We start from the raw sequence: 18,148 nt of genomic DNA on the forward strand, positions 1-18,148 counted from the left end.
CTTTGAGACGGGACATGGGTGATGTTATCATTAGAGGTACTTGAACAGAGGATGCTTATGCATGAATAAACAAATTGTTACGACTCATCGATAGCGCAGTTAATCCAATCTTCCTGCCAAGCCTGAAAGCATCATTTATATCTACCAATGTCTGTTGAATTAAATAATGTATTTTGTAGTTAAATATTTGTTGAAAATGCAGAGGAATATGCCTATGATGATCTTTGGATGGTATTCAAAGTAAACAAATGAAGAGAAAAGAAAAAGGATTGAAAATATATAAAAGATAAATGAATAGCAGGAAATAATTGATATGTGTATAACAAAGTGTTTCATGATGCGTATATTTATATAAGATGTTTGAAAGGTTGGCTTTGGTTCTATCTGTTTCCTTTCACTTTCATATATTCAAACAGATACTTACAAGAGGTTTGCCTAACAACATTTAAATGAATGCCTGCTTAAATTTGAATTAAAAAGCTAGATTTAATTTAGCTAGGACATCCAAACCAATGTACGGAAAACTAAGGCACCTTCCTACAAAAAAAACTCATTTGATTTGGTCTTGACAAAGTAATTAGGGAGCTTTTTTTTTTTCTCTTCAACCACTGATACTAAAGTAGATTTGGATATTGGCAGCATTGGTTATAACGCCTTACATTTGGATTTAAATCACCTTAATTACTTGATAAAGTTAGCTATTCAGTTTTCAAAGTCATTACAACCTAAAATTGGCACTTTGATTTTGTCAAGTGTTTTAATAACTTATGTCATTCCAAGTGCATTTGTATCTCCCCTATCATCTACCTCAGTTCGCTTGTATTGCTATCCAACGCTTCATAGAAGTCTGTAGATAGCGCTTTTAAGTCTATAGATGGCTGTTAGCATCCAAGAGAAAGAGAACTGGTGCTAATCTGCCCTAGATTGTCTATACTGCTATCCAGTGCTCAGCAAAATTCCGTAGATACTGTTTGTAAGTCAAAATTTGGTGAGCTGTATTAAAAGAAAGATGCAGAATAGGTGCATCTCCCTTACTGCGTATCTCAGCAGACTTACTGCTCAATCCATTCAAAATCATTTGGAATGCTTTTCCACTGCTGTTTGAAGGCCGTAGTGGCCGTTCTCAGCCCTTAAATTGACTGACAGGATTTAAGAAAAGGAACATTGATTGTTATGGCTTTGTATGTTCCCGCCACCGAATATGCTCCAAATTGCTTGTGATACTGTCTAATGTTTAGTTAAAAAAAAAAAAAAAAAAAAAAAAAAAAAAAAAAAAAAAAAAAAAAAAAAAAAAAAAAAAAAAACTAAATGCTGACATCAAGTGTAGACACACTGACGACGTTTAGTAAGAAGGGGAGAAGAATATTCCACAAATCTTTTTATAAACTTCTTAGCGCTCTCATTTCATTAGACTATGGTGCGCGACGCATAGAAATCGTAGGTGTTTTGCACAGACCCATTGATCAGCAATTACATATAAATTATCATTCGAGTATTGTTGCTTCTTGATATTTCTTTCATGTTGTTCGCTCAACACTTTGGCTCATTCTATTGTTGGTCATAAAGTAGAGATGAAGCTGTGGACGCTAGATATTAAAATTGAATTGAGAAGGAACGAAAGAAAGTGAATAAAACCTGAGGCACCCTCAGTTCTACGGTGCATGAACGAACCATATTGATGTATATTTATCCATACCCATTTGTATATTCATTTTATTGTGTAAATCAATGAAAATCAAATAAAAATGAAGTGAGTCAAATTGAAGGCGGAATGATTCTAGTGATAATGAAATGAACCAACAGGTCACACAGAAGCGATCTCCATATTTCCTTTAGAACTAACGGTTTGATGAGCGTGCGTTTTCTGATCAACAGCATGGTTCATGGGTTTAGGACAGCTACGCTCCTCAACTGCATGCCCCTGTTCATCTTTTTGAAAAAAGATGGGCTGCTCGTTTCTGAATGTAAAATGCGTAAAGATGAAGAAGAGTCAAGGGGTTTAAAAGCTGGCATGTTTGAATAGAAATGGATTTGTCAAGCTTTCTTGTTCGAGATCCCTTTCCTGGATATGCGACGTTTTCAATGTTATTACGCACCCAAGCTTTGTACAATACGACTGTTCATCTAAAGCTTTCGTGACGTCAAAATTAGCGGGGTACGACTTTTGATTTTGAAAAAAAAAAAAAAAAGTGTGTAGAATGACATGTGTTGAAAACTATTGTTACTAGGGCATTTACTTATAACATTGATAATGGGTTCACAAAAGCCTTGGCCAATCAGGTAAAAAGTATTTTAAAATACCGCGAATAAAAGAAAAATCTATTGGAAAAAAAGTTATAAAAACCTGGGAGTGGGTAACCCGTCTGAACGGGAACATTGCCCTTTTTCTTTCTTTCTTTTTAGTTCATTATGCATCGTAGAACAAGTTCTTTAGAGTATCACGATACAGGCACACACTTTACTTCAAAATCGCATACTCAGTCTCCTTCTCAATTTTATACTTCTCATCATTCACTCCTTCCTCCACCTCCAAATTCAACAGACAAACCAGCTCATTTGAACACATTTGTTCATAAATTATACAAGTAAAAGAAAAAAAGTCGATTTTGTTTATAGACTATTTAATCTTTATTTTTTTTATATACTTGACAGTATGGTCATTGATCCTTATTATCAGCATTTGATATCTTGGTCTTATTCTGGTTCTTCTTTCATTGTTTGTAACCTCATGGAATTTTCCAAAGATGTCTTACCAAAGCATTTTAAACACAACAATTTTTCAAGCTTTGTTAGACAACTGAACATGTAACCATGACAAAAAAAAATTATTATTTCTCGGATTTTAATGTCAGTCAGTCTCACAAAACCTTCTTTTTCTCTGATTTAGGTATGGCTTTCATAAGGTCAACAAGTCACCCAGAGGCCATCGTACTTTGGCAGAGAATCAAATATGGGAGTTTTCACATAAGAAATTCTTGAGAAATCGTATTGATTTATTAGATGATATTAAACGTAAAGCGATTGAAGTTGAAAACACGACGAAACGTGAAGGTGGTGGTGATGTTCAAAGTCATATGGCCTTGATGCGGGCATCTCAGACCGACTTGATTCAGCAAATGCAAAATTTATACCAAAACCTTTCACAAGTAATGAAAGATATGCAAGAAATGAAAAGTGTACAAGAACAACAAGCACAGACAATAAAATCAATGGTTGATTACATTTCTCAGCAAAATGGAGGTAACCTTCAGAGGGTGTGCGGTTGGTGTGTGATTTATCTGATTGCTTCTTTTATAGGTCAGTTACCACCTGAACTAAATTTAGAACAATATGAAACGAACAGTAAAAAGCAAACACCATCTATTTTTATTACTTCTCATGATCCTTCTACAACACAACCTCATCTATTAAATAATTTGGCTCATCGTTCTTCTCTATCACTCCAAACACAGAATTTTTCATTTGGCTCAACAAGATCCTTGGGTCACTTTGGTCATCCACTGTCACCTAGTTCAAGTCCAAGTCCAGGTATGCTTTTGTCTGATGATGAATTTGATGCTACCAACTCTTTATATTCTCCTACAAATTCACCACATACACCAAGACAATCCAATTCACACAATACTTTTATGAATCCTTTAGATTCTTTATCACATCAATGACTGTAAACATTTTACATATCGCATGCTTTACTCTTATTTACATTATGTTTCTTTTATATTCATGATTACCTTTTTTTTTTGTTCTATATTATGTATACATATGAATACCATATTATGTTTGTATAATAAAAAAATTACGTTGGCTTTCTCTCCTCCCTGAATCGTTGTGACTAAATTTGGAAATCATGTCAATTGATCTAACAGCCAATCAAAATGAAAGAAAAATGCACATTGACAATTTAAAGAAATTTAATTTGTTTAAAATTTGAAATTAAAAAAGAAGCTTCTTTAAATCATATTCATCTTTGCAATATAAAGTAACATTCTTTAATACAACAAAAATCTATTTAAGGAACAAGTGTATGATATTTACAAATTATAATTATTAAATTAAAAACCTGTTTTAAATAACTCGAGCTATACAACCTAATCATTCTATGCTTTATCTCCAAGTTTGAACAACTCTTTTTTTTTTGTGACTAGAAATTAGCAATCTAAAATTAAAAGCTTCATCATTTTGTTAATCAAGCATTTTTATGATTAGGAAGTAGTGCTTTTAAAAGGGAGTGATACCCTCTGTACGATGCTGCAAAAATAATCTTTGATCCACGCTCCACTGCGAGTCCAAAGCATTCTAAATGTCACTCAGAAAACAATTATCTGCGCGCAATGATCTGTACAACATTATACGCCACACACTACAGTGGCTCAGAAAGCTGCGCTCTAAAAAAGTAAATAGGGCTGACACTCGCAAAGAATGGTAGGGCTATGAATGCGCAGTTGTACACATACAAAACTTTTGGTCATTCCCATTTAATATATAGCAATAGCAGTGTGCTCTTTTTCTTGTAATAAGGCATAGCGAAATGATTTGATGAGTCATATCAAGTTGTTTAGTCAACTAAAGTGTTTTATACCATCTTTTATTGTTGAAAAGGCAAAAGCCTCTAGGTTTCGGGCAAAAGATGATTAGTGCACGGACATAGGATGAATATAGTACGTTGCTTGTACAAATTAACTAAATAGTTCAATTGTCCGAGATCACTACATCCCCTCTAAAAAAGTTTATTTTTTTTTTCTGAATCAAGTATTACCATTTTCATCATCATATGTATTTTAAGCTTCAGTCTACTTTTTTAACCAGATCCATCTTCTCCCCTTCAAAAAAAAAAGTGCTCAATCGCCCTTTACTCACCACGGGGCTTGTATTTAAAAAATCCTATGACTTTGGCTTTAATAATGAACTTGAAAATAACTCCAGCTTCTGAAAGATGACTACAGACTCAGCCTCTTTCAAGCTTTCTTTATAAACCCACTGTTTCTTTTGTACATTCTCTTTTATCATTGTCTCTAGACTTTAATTTTTATTATTATTTTGTATCAAAATGCCAGGTGGTGTTCTTGAATTTTTAGCAGCCTATCCAACCCAAATCGCAAGCAGCACAGCTAATGTTTGCAATTCTCAAGTTTGTCAAACTACTGCAACCTCTATTTTAAACTCTTTGAATCTTAACGTGGATCCTTGTGATGATTTTTACCAGTACACATGTATGTCAGTCTAAGATCATTTTCAAGTAAAAATAACAAACACTCCTTTTAGGCGGTCAGTGGATAGAGGACAATTCTATTCCGGTTAATCGAACAGGTGGGTGATGTGGTTTGGTTTTTAAATCATAATATATTAAACCTTCTTTTTAGATATCGGCACCTTTTCTGATTTGCGGTATGTAATTTCGTATAAACTTCAGAACATACTTGATGGCAGTTATGATGATTTGTTGGCTAGTATTAAAAATGACACTGGCCTCCTCAACAGCACCCAGATAGATCAAGACCGTGCTAATTTTAACAAAATGAAAGCGTACTATGATTCATGTACAAATGAAACAGCAATCGATGCTCTCGGACCTACACCTATTTACTCTCACCTATCAAAAGTGCTCAACCTTTTTGATTACTCCTCAAAGGCCAATCAGAGCCTTTTCAGACTTGAGGATGCCAATACATTAGCAGATGGAATGACTGAATTAATGATACAAGGCTCTGATAATCTTGTGTTAATGGAGGTCTCTCTTAACCGAAATCGTAGTAATCAATATACCATTTTCTTTGGTCAACCTGCTTTAACTCTGTCTGATAAAGAAGATTATACAAAGCCAGATGTCATTGATCAGTATCGTAACGGATTAATCTCGCTTCTGACATACGTTCTAGGCCAGCCCAATGGCACTGATACCAATATGCGTTTGCAAAAGATGAACGAAAGTAATCTATCTCCTTTGGGTCCTGAAGCGGTCGAGTCTATGGTTGATAGATTTGTAAACTTTGAATCTCATCTTGCCAACATGACAACTTATGAGTAAGTGCAAAGGAAGTATGAAAGTATAAGAAAGATTAAACATGGTTTCTATTTAGCGATGATTATGAAGAAGCTGCGGAGATCACTCTAACTGAGCTCAACCAGAATTACCCTTTTGCTAACTGGACCCGTATCTTCAATCAATTTGTACCAAGTCATGTCGCCTTGCCTGATCATGTCATCTTGAGTTCTCCTAAATATATGACTCGATTGAATGATTGGTTGCTTTCTAATCCAGCAGACGGTGTATCTATCCAAGCAATTCATGAATACTTTATCATCCAATTCATCATGACTAACGTAGAATATCTTGACAAGACCACCAAAGACATCTATTCAAAGACGATCGATAAACTCACAGGCGGATCCATCATTTTCGCATCCCGGAAACAGGCTTGTGTTGAGGATATAAGCATCAATTTTACCCAGCTCCTTGGCCGTTATTTTGCAATGACTTCTTCTGGTGGTGAGCCTCAGCGCCAGCGGGTCTCCAAATTTGTTGAGAACATGCTGTCGGTTTGGGCTGGGCGTTTGGAAAGAAATACATGGTTGGATGATGAAACGCGCACTCGAGCTATGGAAAAGGTAATGCACCCGTACTTTTTGGATGGAAAGGGTAGGAATGAATGACTAATTTATTTTTATAGTTGAAAATGATTACTCATGAAGAGGTCTATGGCATCATAGACCCAGATACTCGCTCTCCTAGTTCTCTTGAAGTTTACTATGCTGATATTCAGGTGGATAGCAAAGACTTCTTTAGCAATACATTGTCTGCATACGAATCAACCTTGAAGAAAGAATGGGTTAACTTGGGAAAACATGCAACCGAAGAACGCATAAAATTAAAACCTTACGAAGTCAATGCTTACTATAGTCCGGCATTTAATGAGGTAGAGCATGTGCTATTTTCTATGAAAGTCATCTAATACCATCTTTTTTTTTTTTATTTTATTTAAATAGGTTGCTATCCTTGCTAGTATTCTCCGAGAACCTTTCTATCATATAGAGTTACCTGACTATCTTAACTATGGTGCTTTAGGCTCAATTATTGGTCATGAAATCACAGTAAGGAAACGACAAGAGAGACTTTTTTTTTTCTGTTAATCTAATCTGATATGTATAGCATGCTTTTGATGACACTGGTCGCCTTTACGATGGTCATGGCCTCTACCAATCATGGTGGACAAACGCAAGCTCCAATGAATTTGAAGACAGAGCACAGTGTTTTGTGAATCAATACGGTAACTTTTCAATTGAAGGCCCTAATCGTACACAGCACTTTGTGGATGGACAGTTGACTCTTGGCGAAAACTTGGCGGACAATGGTGGTATTGCTGCTGCTTACGAAGCCTTGTTCTCCAAGAACACAGACAAACACATGCTCTTGCCTGGCCTTGAAACATTTTCTCCTCAACAGCTTTTCTTTATCAATTTTGGTAGAGTTTATTGTGGAAGGGACCGTCTTGAGAATTTCTCAGCATTGCTTTCAGATGTCCATACACCTAAAAAGCCTCGGGTTAATGCTGTTGTTCAAAATAGCGCTGAGTTTGCCGAGGCGTTCCAGTGTCATGCTAATCAACCCATGAATCCTCCTCACAAGTGTCAGATCTGGTAGAATGGCGAGGCATACGCATGAATGTACAATAGTATTTAATTTTGAAATTGTATAAAGTATAAATAATGCATAGAATTAATAAAATCTTGTTCTTAAAAATAACAACAGTGAATAAGAAAATAATGGGAAAAGTGTGTATATAAACATTTTAATGCTATTTTTTGAGACAAGAAAATTATTCTAATGAAATGGTGATTGTGAACGGTGGTACCCCTGTGGCACATATCCCATGGAAGGAGAATTCGTCATGGATGGTGTATTATAAGATGGCACCGAGTTAAATGCTGGTGAAGCCACTCGAGAAGGCTGGAATGGATTTGAATATTTACTTTGTTGACTGTAATAAGAGCTTTGACTATATCCAGAGCGGTGAGAACCAACGGAAGCCGTATCGTCAAAATAGGTGCCGTTATTCATGTCTTCATACATGCTTCGCTCATATTCATCCCACGTCATCAGTGGTATCGACTTGCGATCAAATTTACCTTCGTCTGCCATGACTAACTTTTTGCCCTTGTCACCCATGACTACACGCGTGTTACCCCAGGAGAAATCATCAAAGTGCCAATAAGAATAAATGGGAATAGCAAATGAAAAGACAGGAATGGCAAAAATGGATACAATCATCCATGCAATATGCTCCCATTTTCGACGAAGCAAGAAGATAAGAGCCTGGAGACCGTACACACCGGCGATTGTAATGATCGACATCACAGGCACACCAGAGGTCGATTTGACCAAGGAATAGATGAGATAGATCAGGTACCCGACAATGGCAGGTTGAACCAAGGTACTCAGCAAATCGAGCATGACAACAAATCGCATAGAGAAACAACAGAAACCACACAATTGAGGCAAGAAGACGAGCTCACCCAGATTATGAATGGTCGAGTTGATCCAACGACGACGTTGTGAAAGCAAGACACTCCATCGATCAGGCGCATTCGTGGCACATTGAGCATCAGAGACAAATTTGGTCTTGTAGGTAGGAAAGTGCTTGAGAATAAGCGTTGTCAGATAACGATCTTCGCCTAAATGAAGCAAGTTCTTTTTGTGCAATGTGTCGACTTTATTGATGGCATAATCTTCAATGATCTGGTTGGATATTAAAAGAGGTTGATTTTTCTGCGGTGAACGTATACGATACATACAGAAACAGCCAGGTAAACAAGTCACTGAACCAAACAAGGATTCAAATGCCTTGATTAGATAATGTGAAATATAATATTCATAAACTTGAATCATCGTCACCCAACTGTCCTTTTCGTTCGAAAGCACCGTCTCGCCACAGAGACCGATGATTTTAGCGTCATGAGTAAATACAGATACCAATCGATTGAGACCGTCCGGCATAACCTCTGTATCTGCATCAACCATCATCACATATTCATAAAATCCAGGGTTGACACCAATCACATTCTTGATTTGGTGATATAGCTCCAGTTCCATAGGCGTCATGGGTGAATTGAAATGAACCTTGTTCAAGAACTGCATCAAGACCAGTTGACTGTCTCGTTTACCACGGTTACCAGGCTTCTGTCGCTCACTTGGTTTACCCACTTTTACTACTACAATATAAGGAACGACATGACCATGTGTTTCATATAGACCAGAATAAATCTTGCCCATATTATGTTGTTTTTGTCCTTCACCAACAGAAAAGAACGAAAGCGCTTCAGGATCCACATGAGGCTCAACTCCCAGAATGTCGAGCACAATACGAGGCGTGGGTCGATCGTTGCCGCCTCCGACAATCATACCGTCGCAGATAATAAAGAGCAACTTGCGCTTATCATCATATTGAAGTGAAGCAATCGAGTCAATCGTCTTTCTTAATTCATCTTCACTTTCAGTATAACATGAGATTTGACAAATGACAAACTTTTCATGCTTTTCTGGATCACGGTCAGGTGACACACAGGAAGTGGTTGCCTAGAACCTTAGAAGACCAATTCCCAAACAAGGGTAGGCGGTAGTCAATGGGCCAGTACGTATTCGGCAAACAAACAACGAACTGAATTACGTGGGTGGGCCGGTGCCCACATAATACAGATTTATTAAGACAAGACCCTCTTGTCAGATACTTTGACTTCCTGTCCCAAGGAAAGAGCATTCCAGTCATTACGTAAGGGTCCTGACCTGCCTTTTGAGTAAACAAGGTCACTACAGAATTATCCAAAAAGTTGAGTTCAGAACTGTCGGGCTGACTTTGTCCAGCAGGTAAATCAAATCGACGACCACCCAGGATATAAAGTGTCAAGTCATAAATGTTGTTGTTTATAATAGCCCATGTACGAGGAGTGGTGATGCCAGACACATCGACCGCATTTTCTGCCTGTTTTTTGATATCCTTTGGTGTGTATCCCATATTGCCTAGCTTATAATTCTTTCGAAGATACATCATCTTTTCAAAGTACCAATTGGGCCTGGGATCGTCTGTGCTAGGCAAAAAATCGTGGTATTTTGCATTGCTATCCGTCAGATTCACATTGAAATCAAGTGTGACATAAGGATTCACTTGGCCTGTCACTCCTTGACATAAGGCAGACACTTGGACAGGGAACAAACTCGAGGCGTCTTTACCTCCGTATGTCAAGACTACACTCTGTGGTATCACCTGACTTGCCCAATGATGAGGGGCAAACTTTGTAAGGTCAAAGACTTCACCACGGATTGCTACAAACGCATTATCTTTATCCGCGTGGCTTTGTAATTCAGATGTGGAAAAGACATCTTGATGAGGGCAAACCAAGCTACCAAAAAAGACCAAGAACCAAATGATAAATCCGGATGTCAAGAAAATGATTAGACAAAGTGTCATCTTTTCTCTCCATGCTATTTGAATATCAGGTCGTTTCATCTTGCCACATTTGACTAAAAATAAGGTTGGTATCCACCAAGTCATGAACCAAACAAAGTTGAGCCAGTGTCGTCGAACGCGTGATACTTGTTCTTCCTCTTCGGGAGCTTCTTCCTCTACGACAGCCGTGGGCAGCATTTGCTTCATCTCAGGGTTCATTTGACTGTGGAACTCAGATCCATATTGTGATTCACTCTCGAGGAAGCTCTGGTGCTGTAAATGATACAATTCGTCATTGTCAGATAAAAATGAGCGATTATCGTCCGTGTAAGCAGATCCAGGACCACGAGGTGGCTGTAAACCGGCTGCCGCCGCCGCCGCTGTTGCCGCACCATGGCGGTAACCATAATCATTATTTCCAGCTAATAAAAATTCTGAATTGGAGCCAAAGGATACATGGGATAGGTTATCAAAGCTTTGGTTTCTTTCCACATTGAGCATGGGTGCTGCTAAACTGGCCATGTTCTCTGTATATCGATTCTCGTCTTTTTGTCTTTTCTGTTCTTCCTTTTCCGCACTTCTCAATTTGTTTTCTAATATTATCCAGGCAGCTTCTTCCAAAAATATCTTTTATAAGGATGAATACATTTTGCTCCTTATGAATATGTCTTTTTTTATATATATGTACCTTGGTTGCTCCCAAGTGGGCCTGCGATGAACTCCAACCAAAAAGTGCAATGGCTGCTTGGCATTGGTCTTTAGGACTTGCAGACTGATCCATACCTTCCAGTAGGCTCGCATACCGTTCCATGAATTCATCGTGAAAATAAGAGGTTGTATAGCTCGTCTTGAGCTTTTCACACATCTGAGGTATCCCCCAGGCTCTGATCTGCGCCCTTACTTTTTGACTGTCAAACTGGTTGGGTGCTGCATGACTATTCGGTCTGATGCAAAACACAAACCAAGGCACTGTTTCTTCCAATGTGGCAAATAGATCATCCAGCGATTTATTCAATTGAGAAAGGAGCATCGATACATTCTTTTTGGCATAGATCGGCCCTTCTTCAGGAATAGCAGTTGGTTCTAATGCTGCAGCAGACGTTCGGTTGCGTTTGGTAGATTTTGAGCGACGCATGGATGGTCCACGAAGTGGCCCACTAGGCTGCTGAGCGTTCAAGATGGCATCCGCTTGCTTTGGATGGTGTTCAGTACTGATACTTTTATCTGCAAACAATTCTACAACAAAGGCGTTGAACGAGGCTGGTGTGTGTTCACTGCCCCGGATGAGCTGTACAAGTTCTGCATTTAAAATGTCCTTGTTGGATTCCACAAAGTTATCGGGGCTGTAAGTTACCTGACCGGCGAAATGCTGCACAGAAAACAGACGTTGACCGGTTTCGGAGGATTTGAGTGAGAATGAGCTGTGGGTGTTGTTGTATTTGACAAAGCTATCAAGCATTTGTAGATCAGTATTTGAAGATTTGGCAGAACGGTTAGCTAGATCGGCAAGACCATGTTTGGGTCGAGCAAGCAATTCGACGCAGGCTTGATTATTAAAATAAGGAACGTCAGCCACGGGTAGCCCTTCCATTCTGTACTCTTCTGTATCGGCTTCAAATATGGTACGTTGACAAAAGTGTTGAAGACGTTCATTAGCCAAATTGACACAGAATGAATTAAAGTTATTGTGAGATTGATTGTTTTGTAAACGAGGTCCCGGGAAATCCAAAACGCCAATAAAGCTGTGAGCTTTATCAGTGCAAAGCTTGGTATTCAAGTATTCGACAAGCCAAGAGAATAAGAGTGAGTACAGGTCTCGAACGATGCTATCCCTTTGCTGTGATGCGCCAAAGGAGTCTAAAATGATGGTGGTGACATCCTTTTTGATCATCAATGTTTTATAGGTCATCAGATTTTCCAGAGCTCGAGGATCGACACCCAGAAAGTCTGCACAAATATCCAACACGTCCGTATTCTTTACAAAAGCAGCCTCTTGCACAGTAGGATCATCCGTGAATTCCAATTGTCCTAAATGTAATAAACATGCCACAAATTGCCAAAGACGTGCCTGATATTTTTTGCTGATGCCTAATGTTTTCATTGCCTGCTTCAACTCCTTAAAGTGCTGGCCCTCCTTTCCAGAAGCAGCCATACGTCTGGGTATATATCGATAAGTTAAATCGTCATTGAGCTGAAGGATTGTTTTTTCTTCAGCGGTCGCTCCAGCAAAGATCTGATAAAATACATGAAAAGTCTGTTCGTGGCTTGGACACTGGGTCAGTCGAGATTTGTCTAATAAATAATTCAGGAGTTTGGCACCCGTCATCCGACCTCGCTCGTTAAATTGCAATTCAACGTACTTTCCAAATCGAGAGGCGTTATCATTTAAAGTTGTACGTGCATTACCAAATGATTCTAGAACAAGTTGAGCACTGTTGATTTGCGATTGAAGTTTTGTTTCCTTTTTTTGTGAAGACAAGTGAACGAGGTGTTCAAGTATTAATCTAAAATTTTCAGTTTTTCCACTTCCGGTTTCTCCACTATAAATAGATCCGTCAATATTCATACCATTTTACATGCATTCTTATTACTTTAGTATAATAGACTGATCGATTCCGGTTCTTCTCATGTGTAAATAGGCTTGATTGGTTAACTTGTAGATATGTGTTGGTAAAGGTTCCAAGGAATCAGTACTGGTGTCTTTATATTCAGTTACATAAGGAAGGCTTTGCTGAGGTACTGACTTGTAAGGGTTCACGGCTACTAGGGCAGAGTCACTGATCTTTGAATAAAGCACATTGTTTGCAAAGTTTGACTTTAAACATTGCGTCAAAGCATCTTCAGATTGTTGTTCCTGATCACATAGATCAAACTGACTTTTTGATTTGGTTGCCATGACAAACCTTGCAACAAAGTCAAGCTAGAAAAGAGAGTTGAAAAAAGAGAGAGAGAAAGAGAGAGAGAGAGAGAGAGAGATAATGAAAAAAAAAGAGGGAGAAAGAGAGAAAATTCGATTTGGGGGAGCTACAGCGGACCAGAAAAGTCTTTTTTTTTTTTTGAGTAACAGGCCAAAGGAACTAGTGGGTTTTGGCATGATTTTTGTGTCCTCGTTTTAATACTTTTTTTTTTCGCGAGTTTCTTAATAGCTAGTCTCATCTGTTTTATATAACAACACTATTTAAGTGTACCTTTTTATCCCCTGAAACATTGTATTTGTTTTTATTAAAACTACATTGACCAATTAAAAGTCATTTACCTATTTTTTTTTAAAAAAAAAAAAAGCCTTAAAAATGTTCCAAGTTTTTGCTTTTGCTTCTGTTAAAGTGAGATGACTACATAAAAGAAGAGAACAGACGTTTAAGCAAAGTATACACTTTTCGGAGAGTGACTAGTAAGGATGACATCAATTTAACAACCAAAAAAGAATGGCTACATTTTATAGATCCCTTTTCTTTGTTATTCTTTATGTCTATTAACCAATTGTGTTTGTTATTAAAAGAATAATTGAGCTGATATCAGTAAGGCGTTTAAATTAAATACTTGTACAACGTTCAATTTTCAAATGAAGTTGTCAACAATAAAAATTAGTTGCCCGACTCTACGCATTTTACGTAATTGTGATACCGGCAAAGTGAGGGATCCAAATTACTTTACTGGACAGCACTTATTATACAGTCTTAAATACTACAAAGAAAAGACAAGATAATATATACGCGAATGAATAGTAAAAGTAAATAAGGAGTACAGAGGAAAGGAGGAGGATCTATAAAGTCTCTTTAAAGTTTAGAATCTGAGAAACTTTGGCTAAATTTTAATAATAAAGGATCACTGAAAACGCGATTGTTGCTTGAAAACTTGTGTTCCTCATCTTATAGAGTAGAACAAATAAAAGAGTTTAAAATGCGTCAACAAAAAAAAAAAAAGTCTATTAGAGTTCATCAAAAACCCAGAAAAGTTTCAATACGAATCAACAGTTTAAAACAAAGTCTGTACTCAAGATAACTTCCAGTCACATAATTAATGATTCTATAGAAGCAATATAAATGTTTTTATTATTAAAATCTGACCTTTCTTTTTCGGCCAGTAAATTTTGAATCATTAGCAACCACTTTATCTCCCTTTTCACGAGCAACTCTCTTTTTGTTATTAATCCAATCTTTTGTCTTTAAACTCTTTCTGTCATTTCTTCTACGCTTTGAGACCTGTCGTCGCTTTTCATACTGAATCGATTTCACTTCATCAGGATGCTCTTCTCCATCTTCGCCTAAAGCCTTTGGCATTTGATTTTTGACACCTGTTTGTGAACCAGCAAACAGACATAAATAATATTTCTTGGCCTTTTTCGAGTTGGGATAATCTACCAAAAGACCACCTTCGAAACCACATCGTGTGGCAACGTCAATGATGAGTTCGATTTGATCGTCATTTTCAGGGTAAAATTGGAAAACAGCTCTGGCTCCTTTGTTTAGTGAGGCATAAAGTGTTGAAAAGAATCGTTGTAGTCTAGCCTTGGGTCGGTTGATTGTTTTGTCCGCATTACATAACCATTGTAAGACAGATACACTATCCAGTAGGTTAAGTACAGATGTGCGTACAAGGCCTTGTATCTTACCTAATACAACCATCAAACACACCAGGTCTAAATGCCATGCCTTGTCCAGCATCTTGTAAGAATAAATCACCTTCTACTTCACGTTCATTGGCTACGTCCAACATGGAAGAAGATATATCCATCCCAACCCAAATATGTCCTTCTTCTTCTAATATCTCTCCACTTAAACCAGATCCACATCCAATGTCTAACAAATATTTTGGTCCTTCTGATAAATTCAATAACTCAAGTGCCCGATAAGCCATTTCTGCTTGAATAGCAGTAATACGAGAACTATTATTGTGTTATTTGACATTTTATGTAATATAAAAGTAGGCTTTACTTGTCTGTATATTTCCTAGCTTCGTCTTCACCATAAAACTATAAAAACTGTAAGTGATCTATAAAGTTATTTAATAATAAATCTTACAATTTCTGGTGGTGCAATGTGTTCAGGACGAGACATGCTTAATGTATGTGATATGCTTTATAAAAAAAAATAAAAAAAAAGTACTGTTAATGTGACAAGTAAAAAAAGGGTCGGAAAATCAAGTGGCTTTGAATTTATATCTCAGGTTCATAAACTAGGGTGTCGTCTTTTTTTTCTTTTCCACAAACATACAATGCTTCACTTACTTGGTGTCAATTTACCTGACAGAAAACTCGTCAGGTAATTATTAATAATAATAGACAGACCTTTCTTTTTTTTTTCTAATATTCTTGCTATAGCACTGCACTTCAATACTTTTATGGTATTGGTGAACCAACTGCTATGAAGTTGTGTAAAAACTTGTCTATTCCACCAACAATAAAAGTAGCTGAATTAAGCGAAGTCCAAGTCAATGAGCTGACGAATACCCTAGCCAATATGACTATTGAAACAGATTTGAAGCGACAAGTACGAGAACATGTAATGCATCACCGTAATATCAACAATTATATTGGAAAAAGACATGCCATGAGTTTACCTGTTCGAGGACAAAGAACAAGAAACAATGCAAAGAATGCTAAAAAATTGAATGGAAGATGGGTTCAACGAAGAGGTTATTCAGTCTGGACACAAGTACAGCAAACCCCATTGAACAGCTTTTTAGAGAAATTTATGTAAAAAAAAAAAATAAAAACAGTAGAAGAAAACAAATGTTTATGTGTGTAAGAAAGGGTATCTTTTGATTTGTTTGTTAGTCTTGATTTCCAGTACAAGTAATGAAGTGAGTCAAGTTCTTCCAAAAACCATGTTTTTCTTTCCTTCTTTCTTTTTGTTGTTGATTGAGAGGGTCTTGAAGAGGTACATATTCAGGTGCAGTTGGCATGTCAGTGGTTGATTTATGCTTGTTGTCCACAGCATTATCAGCAACAGCAGGAACTTTAGTTTTTTTATTGGTTTGTCGCTTTGATTGATGATGACCACTTTTTCTTGCACGAGCATCTTTTAATTGCTTGAATCGATTCTACATGTAAAGTGTAAGTAAGGGTTAAATTGAACTTGTAGAGATTACCTCCCATCCTTTGCCATCATTTAATAGCATCCAGTCATAAATTCCATCATCGTTTTCACCCAATCTTTCTAGCACTTTATCAAACAATTCTTTCAAGAAATCATAGTCTGGTGTTTCTTCAAATCCTAGCTTTCTAACATATTGAAGATAGATACCAAATTCCTCTATTGTTTTGTGATATTGTTAGCTTATAGACATACTCCTTAAATTACTTTTTTATTTTTACCTGGAAACGCACCACATAGTTCCTTGACTGGAGTTGATTGTTTCTTTTCACCAATCTTTTCATATTTTTGTTTATTTGTAGCAGCTTTCAAGCCCTGCCAAGGTAAAGAACCGCGCAAGAAATACATGAATACATGACCCAATGATTCTAAATCGTCACGACGAGATTGTTCTAAAGAGAAGGGGGTTTATATATAAAAAAGGGGAGAAATAGCAATCGTTACCTCTTCCTAAATGAGTGTTGATACTCATATAACGTGCAGTTCCTGATAAACTCCTGCGTTCTCTATAAGGAATATGTTTTTTTGTCTTTGGATCACGATATAGCTTAGCCATGCCATAATCCACCAAAAAGACGGTATTAGCATATTTCGTGCCTGGTCGACCAATCAAGAAATTGTCAGGTTTGATATCTCGATAAATCAAATTACGTTCATGAACACTCTGTACACGAGAAATCTATGTGTGCTCGTGTGTGAGAAGGTGAGAGAATGGATTTGATTACGCTTACCATTTGCTTTGCTATCATGGCTACTGTTTTGACAGATAATTTACGAGAGCACATGTCAAATAAATCTTCCAAGCTTGGTCCTAGCAAATCAATCACTAGTACATTATGTAATCCTTCATGTCCAAAATAATAAGCACTTGGTACACCCGCTATCAAAAAAAGAATGAGAATCATTGTTCTTATTGGCCCCAACTAGAAAGTTACATGTTCCAGCCAATATTTTGTAAGTTCTATATTCGTCTCTTAATTGAGGTACTTCAGATTTTCTAGGCTCAAATTTAATTGCAACTGATTGATTGTTTAAAAGATTTAAGCCTTCATAAATCACTCCAAAACTTCCTTCGCCCAACTTCTTTCCTACTTGATAATGGACACCCACTATTGTACTCGTAGTTGAATTATTACTGTGATGACTCAACTTGTCATGTTGGGTTGTCATTGGAAACTAAATAAAGGGATGAAGAGATAAAAAGAGAGAAAGAGAAATACAAAAAAGGGAACAAAAAAAAAAATAAATGTGAAAAGGCTGGGTCTTGTTCTAATGATTGGCTGAAATCAATTGTAGTCTGTGAAACTTCTTTATGATTAAGTGGAACCAACCAAAAGATGTATCTGTTAGCAGTAATCATATTGTCTTTTTTTTCAATTGAAAAATGAAGAATTTCTTATGACATTGTTGTCCTCCTTCTTTTTTTTTGTTTTGTTTTCCTGATTAATCATAATTACTTATAAAATCTTTTTTTTTTCTTTCAATAAAAATGCAAGAATCAAATTATTATTTCTCTCCTGTACTTTTTCTGTGAACCACGGCTTAAAGAATAAGGCCATTTTTTTTTTTTCTCCCATAAAATGAATTGACTGTACTTTACCATAAATAATCTTT

The 18,148-nt window shown here is 36.9% G+C and overlaps 6 protein-coding genes across 6 annotated transcripts; 3 read left to right on the forward strand and 3 right to left on the reverse strand.

Annotated features, from left to right (window-relative positions):
* Positions 1-2,653: 2,653 nt before the first annotated feature.
* RO3G_15483 (uncharacterized protein) lies at positions 2,654-3,662 on the forward strand (the record flags this gene model as incomplete). The annotated part of the gene is made up of 3 exons (XM_067670067.1): positions 2,654-2,805; positions 2,888-3,240; positions 3,298-3,662. 3 exons carry the CDS (start codon positions 2,654-2,656, stop codon positions 3,660-3,662), a joined length of 870 nt encoding a protein of 289 aa, XP_067526168.1.
* A 1,385-nt stretch (positions 3,663-5,047) lies between these two features.
* On the forward strand, positions 5,048-7,545 carry RO3G_15484 (uncharacterized protein; the record flags this gene model as incomplete). Its single annotated transcript, XM_067670068.1, has 8 exons — positions 5,048-5,210; positions 5,361-5,385; positions 5,449-6,021; positions 6,078-6,606; positions 6,669-6,914; positions 6,985-7,089; positions 7,148-7,460; positions 7,535-7,545. The coding sequence occupies 8 exons, from the start codon at positions 5,048-5,050 to the stop codon at positions 7,543-7,545; spliced, it is 1,965 nt and encodes a 654-aa protein (XP_067526169.1).
* A 274-nt stretch (positions 7,546-7,819) lies between these two features.
* Positions 7,820-13,335, reverse strand: RO3G_15485 (uncharacterized protein; the record flags this gene model as incomplete). The annotated part of the gene is made up of 4 exons (XM_067670069.1): positions 7,820-9,571; positions 9,765-11,066; positions 11,128-12,979; positions 13,031-13,335. The coding sequence occupies 4 exons, from the start codon at positions 13,333-13,335 to the stop codon at positions 7,820-7,822; spliced, it is 5,211 nt and encodes a 1,736-aa protein (XP_067526170.1).
* A 1,121-nt stretch (positions 13,336-14,456) lies between these two features.
* Positions 14,457-15,496, reverse strand: RO3G_15486 (uncharacterized protein; the record flags this gene model as incomplete). Its single annotated transcript, XM_067670070.1, has 5 exons — positions 14,457-14,465; positions 14,507-15,002; positions 15,052-15,324; positions 15,374-15,411; positions 15,461-15,496. 5 exons carry the CDS (start codon positions 15,494-15,496, stop codon positions 14,457-14,459), a joined length of 852 nt encoding a protein of 283 aa, XP_067526171.1.
* A 157-nt stretch (positions 15,497-15,653) lies between these two features.
* Positions 15,654-16,138, forward strand: RO3G_15487 (mitochondrial 37S ribosomal protein uS13m; the record flags this gene model as incomplete). The annotated part of the gene is made up of 2 exons (XM_067670071.1): positions 15,654-15,700; positions 15,760-16,138. The coding sequence occupies 2 exons, from the start codon at positions 15,654-15,656 to the stop codon at positions 16,136-16,138; spliced, it is 426 nt and encodes a 141-aa protein (XP_067526172.1).
* Positions 16,139-16,211: 73 nt separating this feature from the next.
* Positions 16,212-17,704, reverse strand: RO3G_15488 (uncharacterized protein; the record flags this gene model as incomplete). The annotated part of the gene is made up of 7 exons (XM_067670072.1): positions 16,212-16,481; positions 16,530-16,693; positions 16,756-16,926; positions 16,979-17,213; positions 17,266-17,414; positions 17,470-17,643; positions 17,671-17,704. The coding sequence occupies 7 exons, from the start codon at positions 17,702-17,704 to the stop codon at positions 16,212-16,214; spliced, it is 1,197 nt and encodes a 398-aa protein (XP_067526173.1).
* Between the last annotated feature and the right edge of the window lie 444 nt (positions 17,705-18,148).

The sequence above is a fragment of the Rhizopus delemar genome, genomic scaffold (genome assembly GCF_000149305.1).
Source record: "Rhizopus delemar RA 99-880 supercont3.16 genomic scaffold, whole genome shotgun sequence".
Classification (NCBI taxonomy): Eukaryota; Fungi; Mucoromycota; class Mucoromycetes; order Mucorales; family Rhizopodaceae; genus Rhizopus; species Rhizopus delemar.